Source organism: Oncorhynchus mykiss, chromosome 13 (genome assembly GCF_057628025.1).
Source record: "Oncorhynchus mykiss isolate SJ-2025 chromosome 13, ASM5762802v1, whole genome shotgun sequence".
NCBI classification, from domain to species: domain Eukaryota; kingdom Metazoa; phylum Chordata; class Actinopteri; order Salmoniformes; family Salmonidae; genus Oncorhynchus; species Oncorhynchus mykiss.
Genome location: NC_143034.1, coordinates 11,991,701 through 12,012,855, shown reverse-complemented (window position 1 = coordinate 12,012,855; position 21,155 = coordinate 11,991,701). Strand labels below are relative to the sequence as shown.

At 43.8% G+C, this 21,155-nt stretch overlaps 2 protein-coding genes across 20 annotated transcripts in view; both read right to left on the bottom strand.

Moving 5' to 3' along the window:
- LOC118940259 (adhesion G protein-coupled receptor L1) overlaps nt 1–9,759 on the bottom strand; it is a 91,768-nt gene extending 82,009 nt beyond the window's left edge. Inside the window, 1 exon segment of the mRNA XM_090195137.1 lies at nt 8,831–9,759. The gene's annotated coding sequence lies outside the window, so the exon portion shown is untranslated.
- Nucleotides 9,760–10,603: 844 nt separating this feature from the next.
- LOC110485427 (protein NLRC3) overlaps nt 10,604–21,155 on the bottom strand; it is a 31,199-nt gene continuing 20,647 nt past the window's right edge. For 8 of the 19 annotated variants that reach the window (XM_090195139.1, XM_090195143.1, XM_090195138.1 and 5 more), the window contains 8 exons: nt 18,965–20,759; nt 16,939–17,169; nt 16,518–16,691; nt 14,609–14,788; nt 12,926–13,099; nt 12,493–12,666; nt 12,353–12,402; nt 10,604–12,218 (listed from right to left, as the gene is read on the bottom strand). In XM_090195139.1, coding sequence (XP_090051265.1) covers nt 11,557–12,218; nt 12,353–12,402; nt 12,493–12,666; nt 12,926–13,099; nt 14,609–14,788; nt 16,518–16,691; nt 16,939–17,169; nt 18,965–20,759 — 3,440 coding nt within the window. In that variant the 3' untranslated portion in view covers nt 10,604–11,556. Of the gene's footprint in view, nt 12,219–12,352; nt 12,403–12,492; nt 12,667–12,925; nt 13,100–14,608; nt 14,789–16,517; nt 16,692–16,938; nt 17,170–17,358; nt 18,427–18,661; nt 20,777–21,155 lie in introns of those variants that run through there. The other 11 variants (XR_016485626.1, XR_016485630.1, XR_016485625.1 and 8 more) reach the window with 5 other exon arrangements.

Sequence of the window (21,155 nt, the reverse complement as noted above, 5' to 3'; positions counted from 1 at the left end):
GCTGTGCTTTGGCAAAGTGGGTAGGGTTATATCCTTCCTGTTTGGCCGGGGGTATCATCGGATGGGGCTACAGTGTCTCCTGACCCCTCCTGTCTCAGCCTCTAGTATTTATGCTGCAGAAGTTTATGTGTAGGGGGGCTAGGGTCAGTTTGTTATATCTGGAGTACTTATCCTGTCTTATCCGGTGTCCTGTGTGAATTTAAGTATGCTCTCTCTAATTCTCTCTTTTTCTCTTTCTCTCAGAGGACGTGAGCCCTAGGACCATGCCTCAGGACTACCTGGCATGATGACTCCTTGCTGTCCCCAGTCCACCTGGCCGTGCTGCTGCTCCAGTTGCAACTGTTCTGCCTGCGGCTATGGAATCCTGACCTGTTCACCGGATGTGCTACCTGTCCCAGACCTGTTGTTTTCAACTCTCTAGAGACACCAGGAGTGGTAGAGATACTTTTAATGATCGGCTATGAAAAGCCAACTGACATTTACTCCTGAGGTGCTGACTTGCTGCACCCTGCACCTACTGTGATTATTATTATTTGACCATGTTGGTCATTTATGAACATTTGAACATCTTGGCCATGTTCTGTTATAATCTCCACCCGGCACAGTCAGAAGAGGACTGGCCACCCCTCATAGCCTGGTTCCTCTCTCGGTTTCTTCCTAGGGTTGGGCCTTTCACCTGCATTGATTGCTGTTTGGGGTTTTAGGCTGGGTTTCTGTACAGCACTTTGATATATCAGCTGATGTACGAAGGGCTATATAAATACATTTGATTTGATTTGATTTGAGAGGGGAAGGGAGAAGGAGAGGGGAAGGGAGAAGGAGAGGGGAAGGGAGAAGGAGAGAGGAAGGGAGAAGGAGAGGGGAAGGGAGAAGGAGAGACGACGGGAGAAGGAGAGACGAAGGGAGAAGGAGAGGGGAAGGGAGAAGGAGAGGGGAAGGGAGAAGGAGAGGGGAAGGGAAGAGAGTGGGAGGGAGAGAGAGAAGGAGACTAGCCTCAGGGTGAAGGACATTAGGACACAATAAAGGGACACAAAGACATGCTGGAAGAGAGAGAGACTGTGTGTGTGTGTCAGTGAGTGAGCGTGCGTGTATGTGCGTGAGTGTGAGTGCGTGTGTATGTTAGTGAGTCAGTGCGTGTCTATGTGTGTGTGTGTGTATTGTAGGTACATATGTAAATAGTGGTATAAGGGGACCCTACAGGTCTTATTTTCCTGCCTGATTTCCATTGCAGACTGTATAAGACCCAACCAAATAAGCAGTGTGTGTGTGTGTGTGTGTGTGTGTGTGTGTGTGTGTGTGTGTGTGTGTGTGTGCGTGTGTGTGTGTGTGTGTGTGTGTGTGTATGAAAATTAGATGTTTGTATCTGGTGGGTAATGTAAATGAATGGTGTACTGGTTAGATTTGCTTTGTTTTCCTGTGACAGACACACACACACTTCTGCCTTCCTCTCTCCATCTATTTCTTACTATCCCTCTACCTTCTCTCTTCTCATCCTCACCTCTCCACCTATCGTATCTCTCCATCTTCTCTTCTCTTCCTCACCTCTCCACCTATCGTATCTCTCCATCTTCTCTTCTCTTCCTCACCTCTCCACCTATAGTATCTCTCCATCTTCTCTTCCTCACCTCTCCACCTATCGTATCTCTCCCTCTTCTCTTCTCTTCCTCACCTCTCCACCTATAGTATCTCAACCTCTACTCTTCTCTTCCTCACCTCTCCACCTATAGTATCTCTCCATCTTCTCTTCTCTTCCTCACCTCTCCACCTATCGTATCTCTCCATCTTCTCTTCTCATCCTCACCTCTCCACCTATAGTATCTCTCCATCTTCTCTTCCTCACCTCTCCACCTATAGTATCTCTCCATCTTCTCTTCTTTTCCTCACCTCTCCACCTATAGTATCTCTCCCTCTTCTCTTCCTCACCTCTCCACCTATAGTATCTCTCCCTCTTCTCGTCTCTTCTCTTCCTCACCTCTCCACCTATAGTATCTCTCCATCTTCTCTTCTCTTCCTCACCACCTATAGTATCTCTCCCTCTTCTCTTCTCTTCCTCACCTCTCCACCTATAGTATCTCTCCCTCTTCTCTTCCTCACCTCTCCACCTATAGTATCTCTCCCTCTTCTCTTCTCTTCCTCACCTCTCCACCTATAGTTTCTCTCCCTCTTCTCTTCTCTTCCTCACCTCTCCACCTATAGTATCTCTCCATCTTCTCTTCTCTTCCTCACCTCTCCACCTATAGTATCTCTCCATCTTCTCTTCTCTTCCTCACCACCTATAGTATCTCTCCCTCTTCTCTTCTCTTCCTCACCTCTCCACCTATAGTATCTCTCCCTCTTCTCTTCCTCACCTCTCCACCTATAGTATCTCTCCCTCTTCTCTTCTCTTCCTCACCTCTCCACCTATAGTTTCTCTCCCTCTTCTCTTCTCTTCCTCACCTCTCCACCTATAGTATCTCTCCATCTTCTCTTCTCTTCCTCACCTCTCCACCTATAGTATCTCTCCCTCTTCTCATCCTCACCTCGACACCTATAGAATCTCTCCCTCTTCTCATCCTCACCTCTCCACCTATAGTATCTCTCCCTCTTCTCTTCTCTTCCTCACCTCTCCACCTATAGTATCTCTCCATCTTCTCTTCTCTTCCTCACCTCTCCACCTATAGTATCTCTCCCTCTTCTCTTCATCTTCCTTTTCTCTTTCTTCCCCATCCAAGTATGTCTCTCTTCCTCTCACATCACCTGTCTGTATTCCATTTCATTATTCTCCCTCCTTTTCTGTCTCTCCCCTCTCTATATCTTTATACATCTCTCTCTCTCTGTTTCTCTGTGTCTGTCTGTCTGTCTGTCTCTCTCTCACTCTCACACTCTCTCTCTCACTCTCTCTCTCAATTCAATTTATTGACATGTGAAACATTTGTTAACTTTGCCAAAGCAACAAATGTCATATTATGTATATATACAGTGTTGTAACGATGTGCAAATAGTTAAAGTACAAAAGGGAAAATAAATAAACATAAATATGGGTTGTATTTATAATGGTGTTTGTTCTTTACTGGTTGCCCTTTTCTTGTGGCAACAGGTCCCAAATCTTGCTGCTGTGATGGCACACTGTGGAATTTCACCCAGTAGATATGGGAGTTTATCAAAATTTAATTTGTTTTCTAAATCTTTGTGGATCTGTGTAATCTGAGGGAAATATGTGTCTCTAATATGGTCATACATTGGGCAGGAGGTTAGGAAGTGCAGCTCAGTTTCCACCTCATTTTGTGAGCAGTGAGCACATAGCCTGTCTTCTCTTGAGAGCCATGTCTGCCTACGGCGGCCTTTCTCAATAGCAAGGCTATGCTCACTGAGTCTGTACATAGTCAAAGCTTTCCTTAAGTTTGGGTCAGTCACAGTGGTCAGGTATTCTGCCGCTGTGTACTCTCTGTTTAGGGCCAAATAGCATTCTAGTTTGATCTGTTTTTTTGTTAATTCTTTCCAATGTGTCAAGTAATTATCTTTTTGTTTTGTCATGATTTGTGACTCACCACCTGGTCTTCAGAAGCAGAATGTGAAATGGTGTGTTTTACATTGGATAAAGGTGGAGACTCAGAGCTACATAATGGTATATTATACACTGCATTTGTGGAACAATGGGGAAGTCATTATGCTTTGAAAGTTGATCAACTTGTAAACTCACTTTTGAGAAAATCGCCTTTGAATGTTTTGGTATCTAGTGAAGAGCGCTTCTTTGTCTACACCCATTCAGCCTCGTTCACACCCTCTTAAGATGTAGCCCCACCCATCTTGTTTCGCACTCGGAGAACACACTTGACGAACTGGCCAATGATTTGTTTACCTCTGGGATAACATGAAAACAGCCTAACCAGCTCCGCTGGTAACAATTTCATTACGTTTTTTTGCAGACATTTACTGACACCTGCCATATTCAACGGGTGTTGTACAAAACATTAGCTAATGAGCCAGCCAGCTAACATTAGTTAGCTAGTTAAACAACAATGAAGAAAGTGTCAACAATGCCACAGTGCTGGGGGCTAATCAACCATGTTCAGTGTTAGCTAGCTAACATTGGACTCTAACTAGAAAAGCAAACGGCTCTGGGAAACAAATAATGTCAGCTAGGGAGCCAGCCAGCTAACAGGAGTTTGAAATGAAACCACTTTCTGTCCAAATTAGAAATGTGTAATATCTGAAAATGTAGCTAGCTAACGCTAGACTATCTTATCTGGATACATAAATCATCATGCATGACGGACGCGTCTCCCTGTCAGGAATGCCATGCCACGATTGCCCCTTAGTTTGAAGATGTAATCCGGAGACAGGTGTTTTCTCCATCTCTTTAGCTGTCATACTTTAATTCCACTGATTTCAAAACTTGATCCTCCGGAAAGTGGAGAGCAACACTTATGCAGCTCCACCACACAATAAAACATTTTTAAAGCCACGTTGTCACGATGTTCGTAATAATGATGGTCGGACCAAGATGCAGCGTACTGTGAGTTCCACATATTTTAATGAAAGTGAAACTTAAGTAAATACAAAACAAATAAAGAATAAACGAACCGTGACGACAAAGCAGTGCAAACAAGCAACTAAACATAAACAATATCCCATGACCCACAGGTGGAAAAAATGCTACTTAAGTATGATCCCCAATTAGAGACAACGATAGCCAGCTGCCTCTAATTGGGAATCATACCAAAAAATCCCAACATAGAAAAAACAACCTAGAACCCCACATAGAAAATATAAACTATAACCCCCCTAGTCACGCCTTGACCTACTCTACCATAGAAAATAAAGGCTTTCTATGGTCAGGACGTGACAGTACCCCCCCCCAAAGGTGCGGACTCTGACCGCAAAACCTGAAAAAAAGGGGGGGTGTCTAGTGTCGGGGGCGGTTCTGGTGCGGGTCGAAGAACCCACTCGGCTCTCGGATCCACCATATTTGGTGGTGGCTCTGGTGCGGGCCGATCTACCATCTCAGGAGGTTCTGGACTGTGGACCGTCATAGGATGTTCCGGACTGTGAAACGTCGCCGGAAGCTCTGGACTGGGAACTGTCGCCAGAAGCTCTGGACCGGGAACTGTCGCCGGAAGCTCTGGACTGTGGAGGCGCACTGGAGGCCTGATGCGTTGGACCGGTACAGGTAGCACCGGGCTGATGACATGTACCTCAGGGCGTGTGCTGGGAGGGGGCACAGGATGTAGTGGACTGTGGAGGCGCACTGGCGGCATGATGCGTGGGACCGGTATAGGTAGCACCGGGCTGATGACATGCACCTCAAGGCGTGTGCTGGGAGGGGGCACAGGACGTAGTGGACTGTGGAGGCGCACTGGAGGCCTGATGCGTGGGACCGGTACAGGTGGCACCGGGCTGATGCGAGTGCGGGGACGTACTGGACTGTGGAGGCGCACTGGAGACACAGTATGTATGGCCGGCGCAGGATATCCTGGTCCGAGGAGAAGTATTGGAGACACAGTACGTATGGCCGGCGCAGGATATCCTGGTCCGAGGAGGCGCACTGGAGACACAGTACGTATGGCCGGCGCAGGATATCCTGGTCCGAGGAGGCGTACTGGAGACCAGGAGCGCTGAGCTGGCACAACAAACTTTTGATAATTAGCAGATTGTACAAGTTCTGTTTTTCCAGTTCTGTTTTTCCAGAATTCTGCATGCAGAGTGTCAACTTGGTGTTTGTCCCATTTTGTGAATTCTTGGTTGATGAGCGGACCCCAGACCTCACAACCATGAAGGGAAATGGGTTTTTATAACTGAATCAAGTATTTTTAGCCAGATCCTAATTGGTACGTCGAATTTGATGTTTCTTTTAATGTCGTAGAAGGCCCTTCTTGCCTTGTTTCTCAGATCGTTCACAGCATTGTGGAAGTTACCTGTGGCGCTGATGTTTAGGCCGAGGTACGTATAGTTTTATGTTTGACCTACAAGTCTGTTGTTAATGATATTGAAGCAGATTTTCCCACGGTTGCTATTGACGCAAATGCCATGGTTGTCAGGACTTCCACCGAAGGTGGTTCCTCTCCCTGTTCGGGGGGTGGTCGGTGCTCGGTGCTCGGCGCTCGGTGCTCGGCGTCACCGGCCTACTAGCCATCAACAATCCTTTTTCCCTTAGTTTTGTCTTCGGTTCTTTCACACCTGGTTTTATTTGCTTGAATTTCTGTGTGTATAATTACCCCTGTTACCTGCTTAGGTTTGCGCGGGATTGTTCGTGTTATGTTGCTTATTGAGGTTGTGCCTGTGTATTTTCATGTATTATACCGAGTGTGTATCAGTTCTAGGAGCGGTGTTTTTTCCTCCTTCCGTGAGTAACTGGTTTCTCTTTTGTCGAGTTTATTTTGGTATTGTACCTGACCTTTATGTTTTGTGGACTTGCCTGTTAAAAACCGCTACTCGGACATCTCTGCTCTCCTGCGTTTCACTCCTTCACCTACATCTAGACACAATATCGTAACAATGGTAGTTATTGAGGTCAAATTTGTCTCCACCTTTGTGGGTTGGGGTGATCAGTCCTTGGTTCAAAATATTGGGGAATAGGCCAGAGCTGAGGATGATGCTAAAGTGTTTAAATATAGCCAATTGGAATTTGTGGTCTGTGTATTTTATCATTTCATTGAGGATACCATTAACACCACAGGCCTTTTAGGGTTGGAGGGTTTGAATGTTGTCTTGTAGTTCAATCCATGTAATTGGATCATCCAGTGGGTTCTGGTAGTGTTTAGTAGTTGATTCTAAGAGTTGTATTTGATCATGTATATGTTGTTGCTGTTTATTCTTTGTTATAGAGCCAGATTGGAAAAGTGGTTTATCCTATTGATAACTCTTCGTGTTGTTTGTTTAGTGTTTTCCAATTTTCCCAGAAGTGGTTCGATTACTTGGATTCTTCAATTACATTGAGCTGATTTCTGACATGCTGTTCCTTCTTTTTCCGTAGTGTATTTCTGTATTGTTTTAGTGATTCACCATAGTGAAGGCGAAGGCTCAGGTTTTCTGTATTGTTTTAGTGATTCACCATAGTGAAGGCGAAGGCGAAGGCTCAGGTTTTCTGTATTGTTTTAGTGATTCACCATAGTGAAGGCGTAGGCTCAGGTTTTCTGTATTGTTTTAGTAATTCACCATAGTGAAGGCGTAGACTCAGGTTTTCTGTATTGTTTTAGTGATTCACCATAGTGAAGGCGTAGGCTCAGGTTTTCTGGGTCTCTGTGTTTTTGGTTGGATAGGTTTCTCAATTTCTTTCTTAGGTTTTTCATTCTTCATCAAACCATTTGCAATTGTTGCTCATTTTCTTTGGTTGTCGGCTTGAAATGTATAGATTTGAATATATGATATGATATAAATGTATAGATTTGAATATATGATATGATATAAATGTATAGATTTGAAGGAAGGGAAGCCGAGAGGTCAACTATACAGTTTAGGTTTTCTACTGCCAAGTTTACACCTTCACTATTACAGTAAAACGTTTTCTCCAGGAAGTTGTCTAAATGGGATTGAATGTATTGTTGCCTAATTGTTTTCTGGTAGGTTTCCACACTACATTCCTTCCCTCTATAGCATTTCTTAATATTATCGAAGTCCTTTGGCTTTGATGCCTCATGATTGAGTATTGCTCCTTTGAAGTGGACTGTGTTTTTGCTGTGATCTGACAGGGGTGTCAGTAGGCTGATAGTGAACGGTCTGAGAGACTCTGGGTTGAGGTCAGTGATACAGTAATCTACAGTACTACTGCCAAGGGATGAGCTGTAGGTGTTGCCTACCGTAAAACTCCCCTCGAAGCCAACCATTGACTATGTATAGACCCAGCGTGCGACAGAGCTACAGGAATTGAGACCAGTTTTGTCATAGTTGTGTCTACAGGGAAATATTTTGGAGCGAATGCTGTCTCCTCCAGGTAGGTGTTTTGTCCCCCTGAGTGCTAAGAGTGTCAGGTTCTTGTCCAGTTCTGGCATGTAGGTCACCACAGCTCTCTCTCTCTTTCTGTCCCTCTCTCTTTCCAGCCCACTTCCACTTTACATTCTGTTTATTATCTCTTTGTCCACTGGTCTTGACTTCTCCCCCGTGATCCCTCTTTCCACCATCATAGTCCCCAGTCAAAACATACTGACACACACACACGCATGCACGCACACACACACACACACACACACACACACACACACACACACACACACACACACACACACACACACACACACACACACACACACACACACACACACACACACACACACACACACACACACACACACACTCCCTACAGAATACCAACACAGAGGAGAGACAAACAGAGACAGACAAAAATAAGACACTCTTCAAAGACTTGGAACACAATCATCACACAACACACGAGCACCCACAGACACACAACATATGTAGAAACACACACGCACGCACGAACACACACACACACATTGATTTGAAATTTGATTAGAACAGGAATGTGAGTGACTCACCACTCAGTGAGACAGCCTGTCAGTAAGCAAACCCCCTACTATCACATTCATCATCCTACTGTCTGTTTCTCAGAGGAGAGAAAGAGGGAGAGATTCTAAATGCCTGTTGGAGTGTTCCATGGTGCATTAAAACAACTCACACACAGCAGGAGACGCCACTAGTCAACATGTGTATTACACACACACACACACACACACACACACACACACACACACACAGGAGTGTACATGCATGCGCCATATTGACAGGCCAAACCGTAGCCTAAGTGGTATATGTGTGGGTGTGTGTTTGTGTGTGATTGTACAGACCAAACCGTTCTTCATACATGTACCCTACCGTCGCCATTATTCCCGCTTACCTCGAACGCTCGAGTCTCCCTCCTCCTCCTCTGTCGTTCACTGCGTCTCCTCCTTCATCCCGCCTCTCCTCTTCTCTCCTCCGGTCCCCCAATCCTTCCCTCCCGTTGTTTTATCCTCGGTTCTCTCTCCCTCTCCTTCTTGCCGATGCAGTAAAAATAAGCCCGTGTAATAGGCGACCCGGTTGCTCCCGGGCGAGGCCACGCGCACCGTGTGTGTGAGAGCGAGATGGAATAAAGAAGGGAGTCAACCGATCCTTGACGTGGGAATTATCCGACAACGCGAGCGTATCCTCCTCGACGAAAAACACTCCACATGAGGAAACACACGCCACTTTAGCGTCACACATACGCTCAATCTCACCTAATAGGACTCGATCGTCTTTCCCGCTGTTGCACTAAAGTAGCTTATTATAATGATATCTCCCTCGGGTTCCTATGGCGATGACTGTAGCCTATTCTACAGGCTAGTCCAGTTGGATGACAAATAGAAACGTACAGATATAACACATAGCAAATGGAAGTCATATTAAATTATATTTTGTATCGTCGAGTCCAGTCAAAATGCAGTCGCACTGATGAGGCTGGGCTATTGGCCAATGTAAAACACTTCAGTAGCGCATAGCTTGGTAGGCTACAGCATCCTTCCTCTCCCTAGCCTGGAATGCGGAGGGCTCCAAGATTACACACGGATAGATATTATCCAGAGCATTTAAAGAATCTAGACCTGATCGTCCGTAATGCTCCATAAACCTCACGACCGACTAGAGTTGATATGACCGACGATCGAATGTATGGAATCGTTAATACCCTAGCGTGATAGCGGAAAGTAACGTACGCACTGTTTCTCAATGGCACCGATTTCCGTTAAACGCGGCCTCGTCTAGCTCTGTCTCGCTCGCTCGCTCTCTCTCTCTCTCTCTGTCTCTCTCTCTCTCTCTCTCTCTCTCTCTCTCTCTCTCTCTCTGTCTCTCTCTCCCGCTCTCTCTCTCTCTCTCTCTCTCTCTCTCTCTCTCTCTCTCTTATTTGAATCAAACCAACAAATCTACAATTTCACATTGGCATAGTGGTAATCAGACAGTATAGGCTCTAATTGTAGTCTACGACACAAAGTTATTATTTAAAACAGTAATATTTATAAAGATTGAATCTAGGAGTCAGGAGAAAGCCTAAACCTAACCAATCCAATGCCAATCATATGTAAGAGCAGGTAACGAGCTCGTTACAAAAACCACGCGTATTGTAGCCTACAGTACACATACAATATGTTGGCCTGTGCTGTATATGTTGCCTTCAGACAGTATTCACGCCCCTTGACTTATTCCACATGTTGTTACGTAACAGCCTGAATTTAACATGGATTCAATTGATCGGCTGTGTCAGTGATCTACACACAATACCCTATAATGTCAACGTGGAATTTTGTTTGTGGGATTTCATATTATTAACAACAAATTCAAAGCTGAAATGTCTTGAGTCAATGAGTATTCAACCCCTGTGTTATGTCAAGCCTAAATAAGTTCAGGAGTAAAAATGTGCTTAACAAGTCACATAGTAAGTTGCATGGACTCATTCTGTGTACAATAATAGTGGTTGACATGCTGTTTGATTGACTACACCACCTCAGTACCCAACACGTACAATTATCTGTTAGGTCCCTCAATTTCAAGCACAGATTCCACCACAAAGACCAGGGAGGTTTTCCAATGCCTCACAAAGAAGGGCACCTATTGGTACATGGGTGTAAATTTTTTTTTTTTTAAATCAGACGCTGAATATCCCTATGAGCATGTTATGGTGAAGTTACTAATTACACTTTGGACGGTGTATCAATACACCCAGTCACTACAAAGATACAGGCGTCCTTCCTAACTCAGTTGCCAGAGAGGGAGGAAACTGCTCAGGGAATTCATCATGAGGACAATGGTGATTTTAAACAAGCTACATGGTTGAATGGTTGTGATATGAGAAAACCGAGATTGGATCAACAACTTTGTAGTTACTCCACGATACTAACCTAAATGACAGAGTGAAACGAAGGAAGCCTGTACAGAATTAAAATATTCCAAAACATGCATCCTGTTTGTAACAAAGGCACTAAAAACATACTGCATAAAATGTGGCAAAGAAATTAACTTTTTGTCCTGAACACAAAGCATAATGTTTAGGCCATATCCACCACAACACGTCACTGAGTAGCACTCTTCATATTTTCAAGCATGATGGTGGCTGCATCATGTTATGAGTATCTTTGTCATCAGCAAGGATTAAGACATTTTTTAGGATAAAAAGTTGCTTACCAAGATGACATTGAATGTTCCAGAGTGGCATAATTACAGTTTTGACTTAAATCCGCTTAAAAATCTATGGCAAGGCTTGATAAAAGCTGTCTAACAATGATCAACAAACAATTTGACAGAACTTGAAGAATTGAACAAATAATAATGGTCCAATATTGTACAATCCAGGTGTGCAAAGCTCTTAGAGACTTACCTAAAACGACTCACAACTGTAATTGCTGCCAACGGTGCTTCTACAAAGTATTGACTTAGTGGTGTGAATACGAATATCTGTCATGATCACAGTCAACAACATTTATCTGTTACAATGTCCATATCTGATGTCCTGATCACTGTCAACAACACCCCATCATGTCACATGGTTGGGTTAGAACAGGAGTTTGACTGTGTTTCCATGGAGACCCAGGTGTTCCTCCAGGACATAGGAGACTACTCTACCTGGCTCAGGGAAACTGAAGAGCCCTCATTAGAAACACTAAACCCTGGGTAGAGGGGCTCAGTGAATGTGGTCTGGAATGTGTACACATGGGTCATTGTGTCAGAGTAGATCTCATAGAAGGAAAGTGTGCCGACCAGCCAGTCCAGAAACACTCCTACTCCGAGGCGTGGAGGGGAGGAGGACTGGTCTCTCTGGGGTTGAGGAGGGGAGGAGGACTGGTCTCTCTGGGGTTGAGGAGGGTTGATGAGGCGTGGAGGGGAGGAGGACTGGTCTCTCTGGGGTTGAGGAGGGTTGATGAGGTGTGGAGCATGTATTGTAGAATATTGACTATTGTGGAGGGCACCGTAATGATTCCCACGGCAGATCAGACGCCAGGACTTCTTATTGTATCCAAATTCACTGGCAGAACCATCTCCTTTTCTACTGATGCCTTTACATGTCACTCCAATGTCAGCCAGCCCACTGCACTCTACCTCCCAGTAACAGCGCCCAGTCAGACCCTCTCTACACAACACCTGGGTATAGTGATCAAATCTCTCTGGGTGATCAGGATACGGCTGCTCCTCTTTAACCCTCTCCATCCTTCTGTTCCCCTCAGACAGAGAGAGGTTTCTGTGTGCTGTGTTTGGGTCCAGTGTGAGATCACAGGCATCTGCAGACAAGAGGACAAGTTAGAGGAGAGGGAATTGGTTCGAATTTGTCGGAATGTGTGTGTGTGTTTAATTATACGCCTGTTTGTCAAATGTATTGGTCAATAAACGGATTCCTTATAACTAACACCCTTACATTTCGTCATCAGCTGTGGTTTAACCCAGATCTCTTCTGTATGGTCCACACTGTGGGAGAGACAGAGGAACGGACAGAGTGAGTGAAACACAGTCTGTGTATGTATACAACAATATCATTTTCACAGTAACTGTACTAACTTGAGTTTCTCCAGTCTACAGTGTGGATCCTCCAGTCTAGCAGAGAGCAGCTTCACTCCAGAGTCTCCTGGGTGATTGAAGCTCAGGTCCAGTTCTCTCAGATGGGAGGGGTTTGACCCCAGAGCTGAAGCCAGAGAAGCACAGCCTTCCTCTGTGACTCTACAGAATGACAGCCTGCAGAGAGAGTTCATCATGATTTTACAACAGGACTGCTGCCCTCTAGTGGTGATGGCTGATACACAGTATATACATATTTCCAATAAAACCAATACTGTTTCTAAATACTAACCTCTGGTTCTCTAGTTTACAATGTGGATTCCCCAGTTAACCCAGTATTTACCTTATTGGTTGAGCTGACTTACTGGCTACTGTAAGGATGTTGTGATTTGACAAATCATCTTTGTATTGAGCAGGTATGTTACTAAATACCAACCTCAGTTTCTCTAGTTGACAGTGTGGATTCCCCAGTCCTGCAGAGAGCACCTTCACTCCTGAATCCTGCAGGTCATTGTGACTCAGATCCAGCTCTCTCAGGTGAGAGGAGTTAGAGCTGAGAGCTGAGGCCAAGGCTTCACACCTTTCCTCTGTCAGGGAACATCCATTCAGCCTAAAGGGGATAATATATTGCAACATGATGAGTAACACAACTTTGAAAATAACATTAGAGAAAACATTAAAGACAAAACAAACAATTCCATTAAATCAGGCTAATCAGTTTAAATGCATTCTTGGCAAAGAAAGTCTCTATGGGCAGTGAAAAACACAAGTTTTAGTCTCCTAGTGTTAATATGCAGTTGTACCTGTAGTAGATATGAATCTTTGGGCCAGGCTTCCAAGTAAAAGCAATTATTATCAAGAATAAATACATCTGAATATGCTCTCCGTCTCAATTTGACCTTTACAAACTGTCCAACAATCAATGAGTTCTGGTCATGTGACAAACCCTCCCAAAGTACTGACCTCAGTGTCTGTAGTTTATAGTGTAGATACTGACCTCAGTGTCTGTAGTTTACAGTGTAGATACTGACCTCAGTGTCTGTAGTTTACAGTGTAGATACTGACCTCAGTGTCTGTAGTTTACAGTGTGGATACTGACCTCAGTGTCTGTAGTTTACAGTGTGGATATTGACCTCAGTGTCTGTAGTTTACAGTTTAGATACTGACCTCAGTGTCTGTAGTTTACAGTGTAGATATTGACCTCAGTGTCTGTAGTTTACAGTTTAGATACTGACCTCAGTGTCTGTAGTTTACAGAGTAGATACTGACCTCAGTGTCTGTAGTTTACAGTGTAGTTATTGACCTCAGTGTCTGTAGTTTACAGTGTAGATATTGACCTCTGTGTCTGTAGTTTAGGGTGTAGATATTGACCTCGGTGTCTGTAGTTTATAGTGTAGATACTGACCTCAGTGTCTGTAGTTTACAGTGTAGATACTGACCTCAGTGTCTGTAGTTTAGGGTGTAGATATTGACCTCAGTGTCTGTAGTTTACAGTGTAGATACTGACCTCAGTGTCTGTAGTTTATAGTGTAGATACTGACCTCAGTGTCTGTAGTTTACAGTGTAGATACTGACCTCAGTGTCTGTAGTTTACAGTGTAGATACTGACCTCAGTGTCTGTAGTTTACCGTGTAGATACTGACCTCAGTGTCTGTAGTTTACAGTGTAGATTTTGACCTCAGTGTCTGTAGTTTACAGTGTAGATATTGACCTCAGTGTCTGTAGTTTAGGGTGTAGATACTGACCTCAGTGTCTGTAGTTTACAATGTAGATACTGACCTCAGTGTCTGTAGTTTACAGTGTAGATACTGACCTCAGTGTCTGTAGTTTACAGTGTAGATACTGACCTCAGTGTCTGTAGTTTACAGTGTAGATACTGACCTCAGTGTCTGTAGTTTACAGTGTAGATACTGACCTCAGTGTCTGTAGTTTACAGTGTAGATACTGACCTCAGTGTCTGTAGTTTACAGTGTAGATACTGACCTCAGTGTCTGTAGTTTACAGTGTAGATACTGACCTCAGTGTCTGTAGTTTACAGTGTAGATATTGACCTCAGTGTCTGTAGTTTACAGTGTAGATACTGACCTCAGTGTCTGTAGTTTACAGTTTAGATACTGACCTCAGCGTCTGTAGTTGACAGTGTGGATGGTTCAGAGCAGTGAAGAGTTCCCTCCCAACACCATCAGACAGTCCACTGTTCCTCAGGTCCAGGTCCAGTTCTCTCAGAGGTGAGTCTGCTGATTGGAGAACGGAGGCCAGTGATCCCCAGTCCTCTTCAGAGAGTCTAAAGCTAGACAGTCTGTAGAAACAGGGGTAATATCACTCATACAGAGACACATAACAGCATTATTCAGAACCTGTCCTTTCAGATGGTATCACATTTAACTCATCAACTCTTAGTGAGGTACATCTGGCATGTAGACATGTATGTAGGTATGTAGACATGTCTGTAGGTATTGTAGTCATGTCTGTAGGCATGTAGCCATGTCTGTAGGTATGTAGTGATGTCTGTAGGTATCTAGTCATGTCTGTAGGTATGTAGTCATGTCTGTAGGCATGTAGTCATGTCTGTAGGTATGTAGTGATGTCTGTAGGTATCTAGTCATGTCTGTAGGTATGTAGTCATGTCTGTAGGTATGTAGTCATGTCTGGTGGTATGTAGTGATGTATGTAGGTATTGTAGTCATGTCTGTAGGTATTGTAGTCATGTCTGTAGGTAAGTAGTGATGTATTTAGGTATTGTAGTCATGTCTGTAGGTATGTAGTCATGTCTGTAGGTATGAAGTGATGTATGTAGGTATGTAGTTATGTCTGCAGGTGTGTAGTTATGTCTGTAGGTATGTAGTTATGTCTGGAGGTGTGTAGTCATCTCTGTAGGTATGTAGTTATGTCTGTAGGTATGTAGTCATTTCTGAAGGTATGTAGTGATGTATGTAGGTATTGTAGTCATGTCTGTAGGTATGTAGTCATGTCTGTAGGTATGTGGTGATGTATGTAGGTATTGTAGTCATGTCTGTAGGTATGTAGTCATGTCTGTAGGTATGTAGTCATGTCTGGTGGTATGTAGTGATGTATGTAGGTATTGTAGTCATGTCTGTAGGTATGTAGTCATGTCTGTAGGTATGTAGTCATGTCTGTAGGTATGTGGTGATGTATGTAGGTATTGTAGTCATGTCTGTAGGTATTGTAGTCATGTCTGTAGGTATGTAGTCATGTCTGTAGGTATGTGGTGATGTATGTAGGTATATAGTCATGTCTGTAGGTATGTAGTCATGTCTGTAGGTATGTAGTCATGTCTGTAGGTATGTGGTGATGTATGTAGGTATTGTAGTCATGTCTGGTATGTAGTCATGTCTGTAGGTATGTAGTCATGTCTGTAGGTATGTGGTGATGTATGTAGGTATGTAGTCATGTCTGTAGGTATGTAGTCATGTCTGTAGGTATGTGGTGATGTATGTAGGTATTGTAGTCATGTCTGGTATGTAGTCATGTCTGGTATGTAGTCATGTCTGTAGGTATGTAGTCATGTCTGTAGGTGTGTAGTCATGTCTGTAGGTATGTGGTGATGTATGTAGGTATGTAGTCATGTCTGTAGGTATGTAGTCATGTCTGTAGGTATGTGGTGATGTATGTAGGTATTGTAGTCATGTCTGGTATGTAGTCATGTCTGAAGGTATGTAGTCGTATCCGTAGGTATGTGTCTGTCTGTTGGTATGTGTCTGTCTGTAGGTATGTAATAATTTCTGAAGGCATGTAGTCGTATCCGTAGGTATGTGTCTGTCTGTTGGTATGTGTCTGTCTGTAGGTATGTAATAATTTCTGAAGGCATGTAGTCGTATCTGTAGGTATGCGTCTGTCTGTAGGCCTGTGGTCATTAAAATAATTCTAAATGAATAAATCGTGTCTGTTCACAGTTAATTATTACAGATAATTTTACTCCAACAAACTGTCCAACAATGACTACCTGTTTAGGCTATTGTCATGTGATCAACCCTCCCAGAGGGAGTGCTTCAAGTCAAGTTACTAACCGCAGTTTGTGCAGTTGACAGTTCTGATGTTTCAGAGAAGTAAAGAGTTCCCTCCCACCACCATCAGACAGCTTGGTGTCTCTCAGGTCCAGTTCTCTCAGATGTGAGTCGGCTGATTGGAGAGCAGAAGGCAGTAATCCACAGTGCTCTTCAGAGAGTTTATAGCCACCCAGTCTGTAGAAACAGAGACAATATCACTCAGACAGAGTGTGATGTAATGCAGGTCAGGGACACGTACCAGCGTTATAACAAATTCAGCACAGTGAGGTCAAAATCTTCCTCAGGTAAGTCTGCCGTGTGTGTCGGAAGTTCTGTGAGTGACAAAACATCATGTTCAAGGAATGATAATTCTACCCCTACCAACAATGATTCATCTTTTATTCATCTTTCATCGTGAGAAGACCTCCTCAATACTACTGACCTCAGTGTCTCCAGTTTACAGTGTGGATGTTTCAGTGCAGCGAGGACAACAGTCAGCGCAGCAACAAGAACAGTCAGTCTGGCCTCATCGTCACCATCAGGATCATCGTCACCATCAGGATCACGCTCCCCGATGTCGTCCAGGTGCAGCTCTCTTAGATGTGAGTCTGCTGATTGGAGAATGGAGGCCAGTGATTCGTAGTCCTCCATAGAGAGTTCAAAGCCAATCAGTCTGTAGATACAGAGAAAATATAATTCATTAAGGCTGTGATGATACCAGTATCATGATATCTTTTCCATGGCAAAAATTAAAACACAAAGGAGACCAAACTCTTTGGTCCTTTAAAAACCTGCTGTATGTGTGGTAGCATGGAAAATAATTAAATGTTACTCTGAATGACAACATAATGATGTTAGTTACCAACATTAGGGCTGTGTTCCTAAAGAAGTTAACCTCTCTGGGATGGTTCGGGATGTGAGCGTCCCACCTCGCCAACAGCCAGTGAAATTGCAGGGCGCCAAATTCAAACAACAGAAATCTCATAATTAAAATTCCTCAAACATACAAGTGTTATACACATTTTAAAGATACACTTCTTGTTAATCCAGCCACGGTGTCCGATTTCAAATAGGCCTTACAGCGAAAGCACACCATGCAATTATGTTAGGTCAGCGCCTAGCCACAGAAAACCATACAGCCATTTTCCAACCAAGGAGAGGTGTCACAAAAGTCAGAAATAGTGATTAAATTAGTCACTAACCTTTGATGATCTTCTTCTGGTGGCACTCCCAGGTCTCCATGTTAAACAATAAATGTTTGTTTTGTTCGATAATGTCCCTCTTTATGACCAAAAACCTCCTTTTTGTTTTCGCGTTTTGTCCAGTAATCCGAATGCAGAAGGCGTGTGCACGAATTCCAGACGAAAAGTTTTAAAAAGTACAATAAAATTTAGTATAAACACTCCGATGGTTTTTGTCATAAATAATCAATAATATTTCAACTGGACAAAAGCTTTGTCAATAGGAAAGGAGAAACAAGAAAGGCGCATTCTCGGTCAGACGCATGGCTGCTGAATGGAAATTTCCACTGACCACTGAATGAAAGTGGCCTGAAACAATGGCTAAAGACTGATCACATGTTGAGGAAGCCATAGAGCTCGTGAACGGGGTCCTAATTATTTGTATGGTGTATAGGCTTTCAATGGAAAAACAGCGTTTCAAAATAACAGTACTTCCTGGTTGGATTTTCCTCTGGTTTTTGCCTGGCATATCAGTTATGTTATACTCACATACATTATTTTAACAGTTGTGGAAACTTTAGAGTGTTTTCTATCCAAATCTACTAATTACATGCATATCCTATCTGCTGGGCCTGAGTAGCAAGCAGTTTAATTTGGGCACACATTTCATCCAAAATTCAGAATGCTGCTCCCTACCCTAGTGAAGTTAACTTCTCTGGGATATGTGGTTAGCCTGCTTGGTTAGATGGCTGAAACAGAAACAACTCAAAGGGTTAAGTTTAGGCTTTCATTCCTGGACTTCAAGATTAGGGATATGGTTTGGTGAAGGCTTAAAACAACATAATAAAAAAACACTATTACAATGAGGTATCGCCAATTACTCGCACAGCTTGCTAGAGCGCTGTGTACTCCAGTAGCACGGTGACCTAAGCAGCGCGCTACAACTCCGAGGGTCATGAGTTCATGCCCAGTGCTGGACAATGGTTTTTCATTTTTTTTTTGGTGAGCGCCGAGGAAGGTGTATATCGACATTCTCTGGACTTTTTCAAACACTTCTCGTGTGATGATATTTTACATGAAGATTATTATTTTTGTCGTAGTCGTAAAGGTGAAAGATTACACTAACAATTGGCGGCAATTGAGATCAGCGTGCGGTTGATTTTAGTACGCGTTGATGGTTTAACGAGACATCAGCTGGCGTTAATTTAGTGGCCCTCATTGGTTGCAATCGGTCTGATATAATTATTGATAGATATTGGTGATTTTTGACTTGATGATATTACTTACATGGCCTTTCTCCATTTCCTTACAGCTGGGACCAGTCTCGTACACCCAGGGGACAAGTTGTATGTCCTCAGGTCAATCTCATCCAGCACACCCTTTGACATCAGCAGTGCGTTGGCCAGGGATGAGAAGTGTGCTCCTGCAAGTTCCTTTCCTGTTTGATTTCCTGACTTCAGGAACCTGTCAATGTCCTCATGCACTGAATCATCTTTCATCTCAGTCAAGCAGATGAGTAGATTGATGTACCTATCAGGCGAGACTTGCTCTACGTTCGGCTCCCTGAGGTATTTCTTCATTTCCTTGACAGTCTCTGAGCTGATCTCTGTTTGTGGCAGTAGGTCATGTAACAGTCTCTGGTTGGATTCTGTTGAGATGCCAACGAGGAAGCGGAGGAACAGGTCCAGGTGTCCATTCTCACTCTCCAAGGCTTTATCTACCATCATCTTCAGCAGCACATGCAAGGACAGCTCTGATGACACATCCCCAATGAACGACTCCAGGGCCTTGATGTTCTTGCTCGCACAGCAGTGGAACACGTACAGAGCAGCAAGGAACTCCTGGAAGCTCAGGTGGACAAAGCAGTACACTTTCTTCCGATACAGCCCATACTCTTCTTTCAGGATTTCTGTGCAAAACCCAGAGTACACTGAGGCTTCACTGACATCAATGCCACACTCCTCCAGGTCTTTCTTAGAGAATATGAGATTGCCCTTCACCAGCTGTTCAAATGCAAGTTGTGCCAGTTTGAGAATTATTTCTTTGTTTCTTTCTATGATGATGTCCAGATCCGTCTCCCTTTCCCCATCATACTTATTGCTTTTCAGGTTTGTCTGAATGAGCAGGAAGTGATTGTACATCTCAGTCAGAGTTGTGATCTCTCCACTCTTATCTTCACTCAACATTTGCTCAAGAACCCTGGCAGTAATCCAACAGAAGACTGGTATGTGGCACATGATGTGGAGGCTCCTTGATGTATTAATGTGGGAGATGATTCTCCTGGCCCGGTTCTCATCCTCAACATTCTTCTTAAAGTATTCTTCTTTCTGTTTGTCGTTGAACCCTCGTACTTCTGTCACCTTGTCAATGTACTTACAGGGGACCTGATTGGCTGCTGCTGGTCGGGAGGTTATCCAGAGGAGAGCTTCAGGGAGTAGATTCCCCTCAATGAGGTTTGTCATCAACCTGTCAACTGATGATGTCTCAGTTAGATCAGTCAACTTCTTGTTCTGATGAAAACCTAATGGCAGTCTGCTTTCATCCAGACCATCAAAGATGAACATGACTTTGCAGGTATCATATATCTTTGCCTCTTCTATCTCTGTAAGTTCAGGGTGGAAGTAACGCAAAAGTCCATGAAGACTGTACTGGTCATCTTGAATCAGATTCAGCTCTCGGAGTGGAAGCACAAAGATGAAATCAACATCCTGATTAGCTTTTCTTTTAGCCCAGTCGAGGATGAACTTCTGCACAGAGACTGTTTTTCCAATGCCAGCGATGCCCTTCATCAGCACAGTTCTGATGGGTCTCTCCTTTTCTCTGTCTTCTCCAGATAAGGGTTTGAAGATGTCATTGCAGTTGATTGGAGTGTCTGTAGATGTTTTTGCCCTGCGTGTATATTCAATCTGCCGGATCTCATGTTCTTTATTAACTCCTTCACTCTGTCCTTGTGTGATGTAGAGCTGTGTGTAGATGCTGTTGAGGGGAGTTTGTTCCACTGCGGTGCCTTCAAACACAAATCCAAACTTCTTCTCCAGACTGTCTTTAAGTTCGTCCTTAATTCTCTTTGTGTCGTCATCCACTGGAAAGAACAACACACTTTAAAACGTCAATAAGTAACAAGTTACAAGAGAAAGTGAGTCTGAGAAAAGTCCAGAAGCGTCACCAAGGATGCAGATTGATACCAACAGGCTCAGAAACTGTTTCTATCTGCAAGACTGCTGAACACTTGAACTGGACTGACCACCTGCACTGACTTTCCACAGCACACATGCACTGACTCATCCACACGCACACAGACATACACTTATCCACACACACACACACACACACACACACACACACACACACACACACACACACACACACACACACACACACTCACACTCACACTCACACACACACACACACACACACACACACACACACACACACACACACACACACACACACACACACACACACACACACACACACA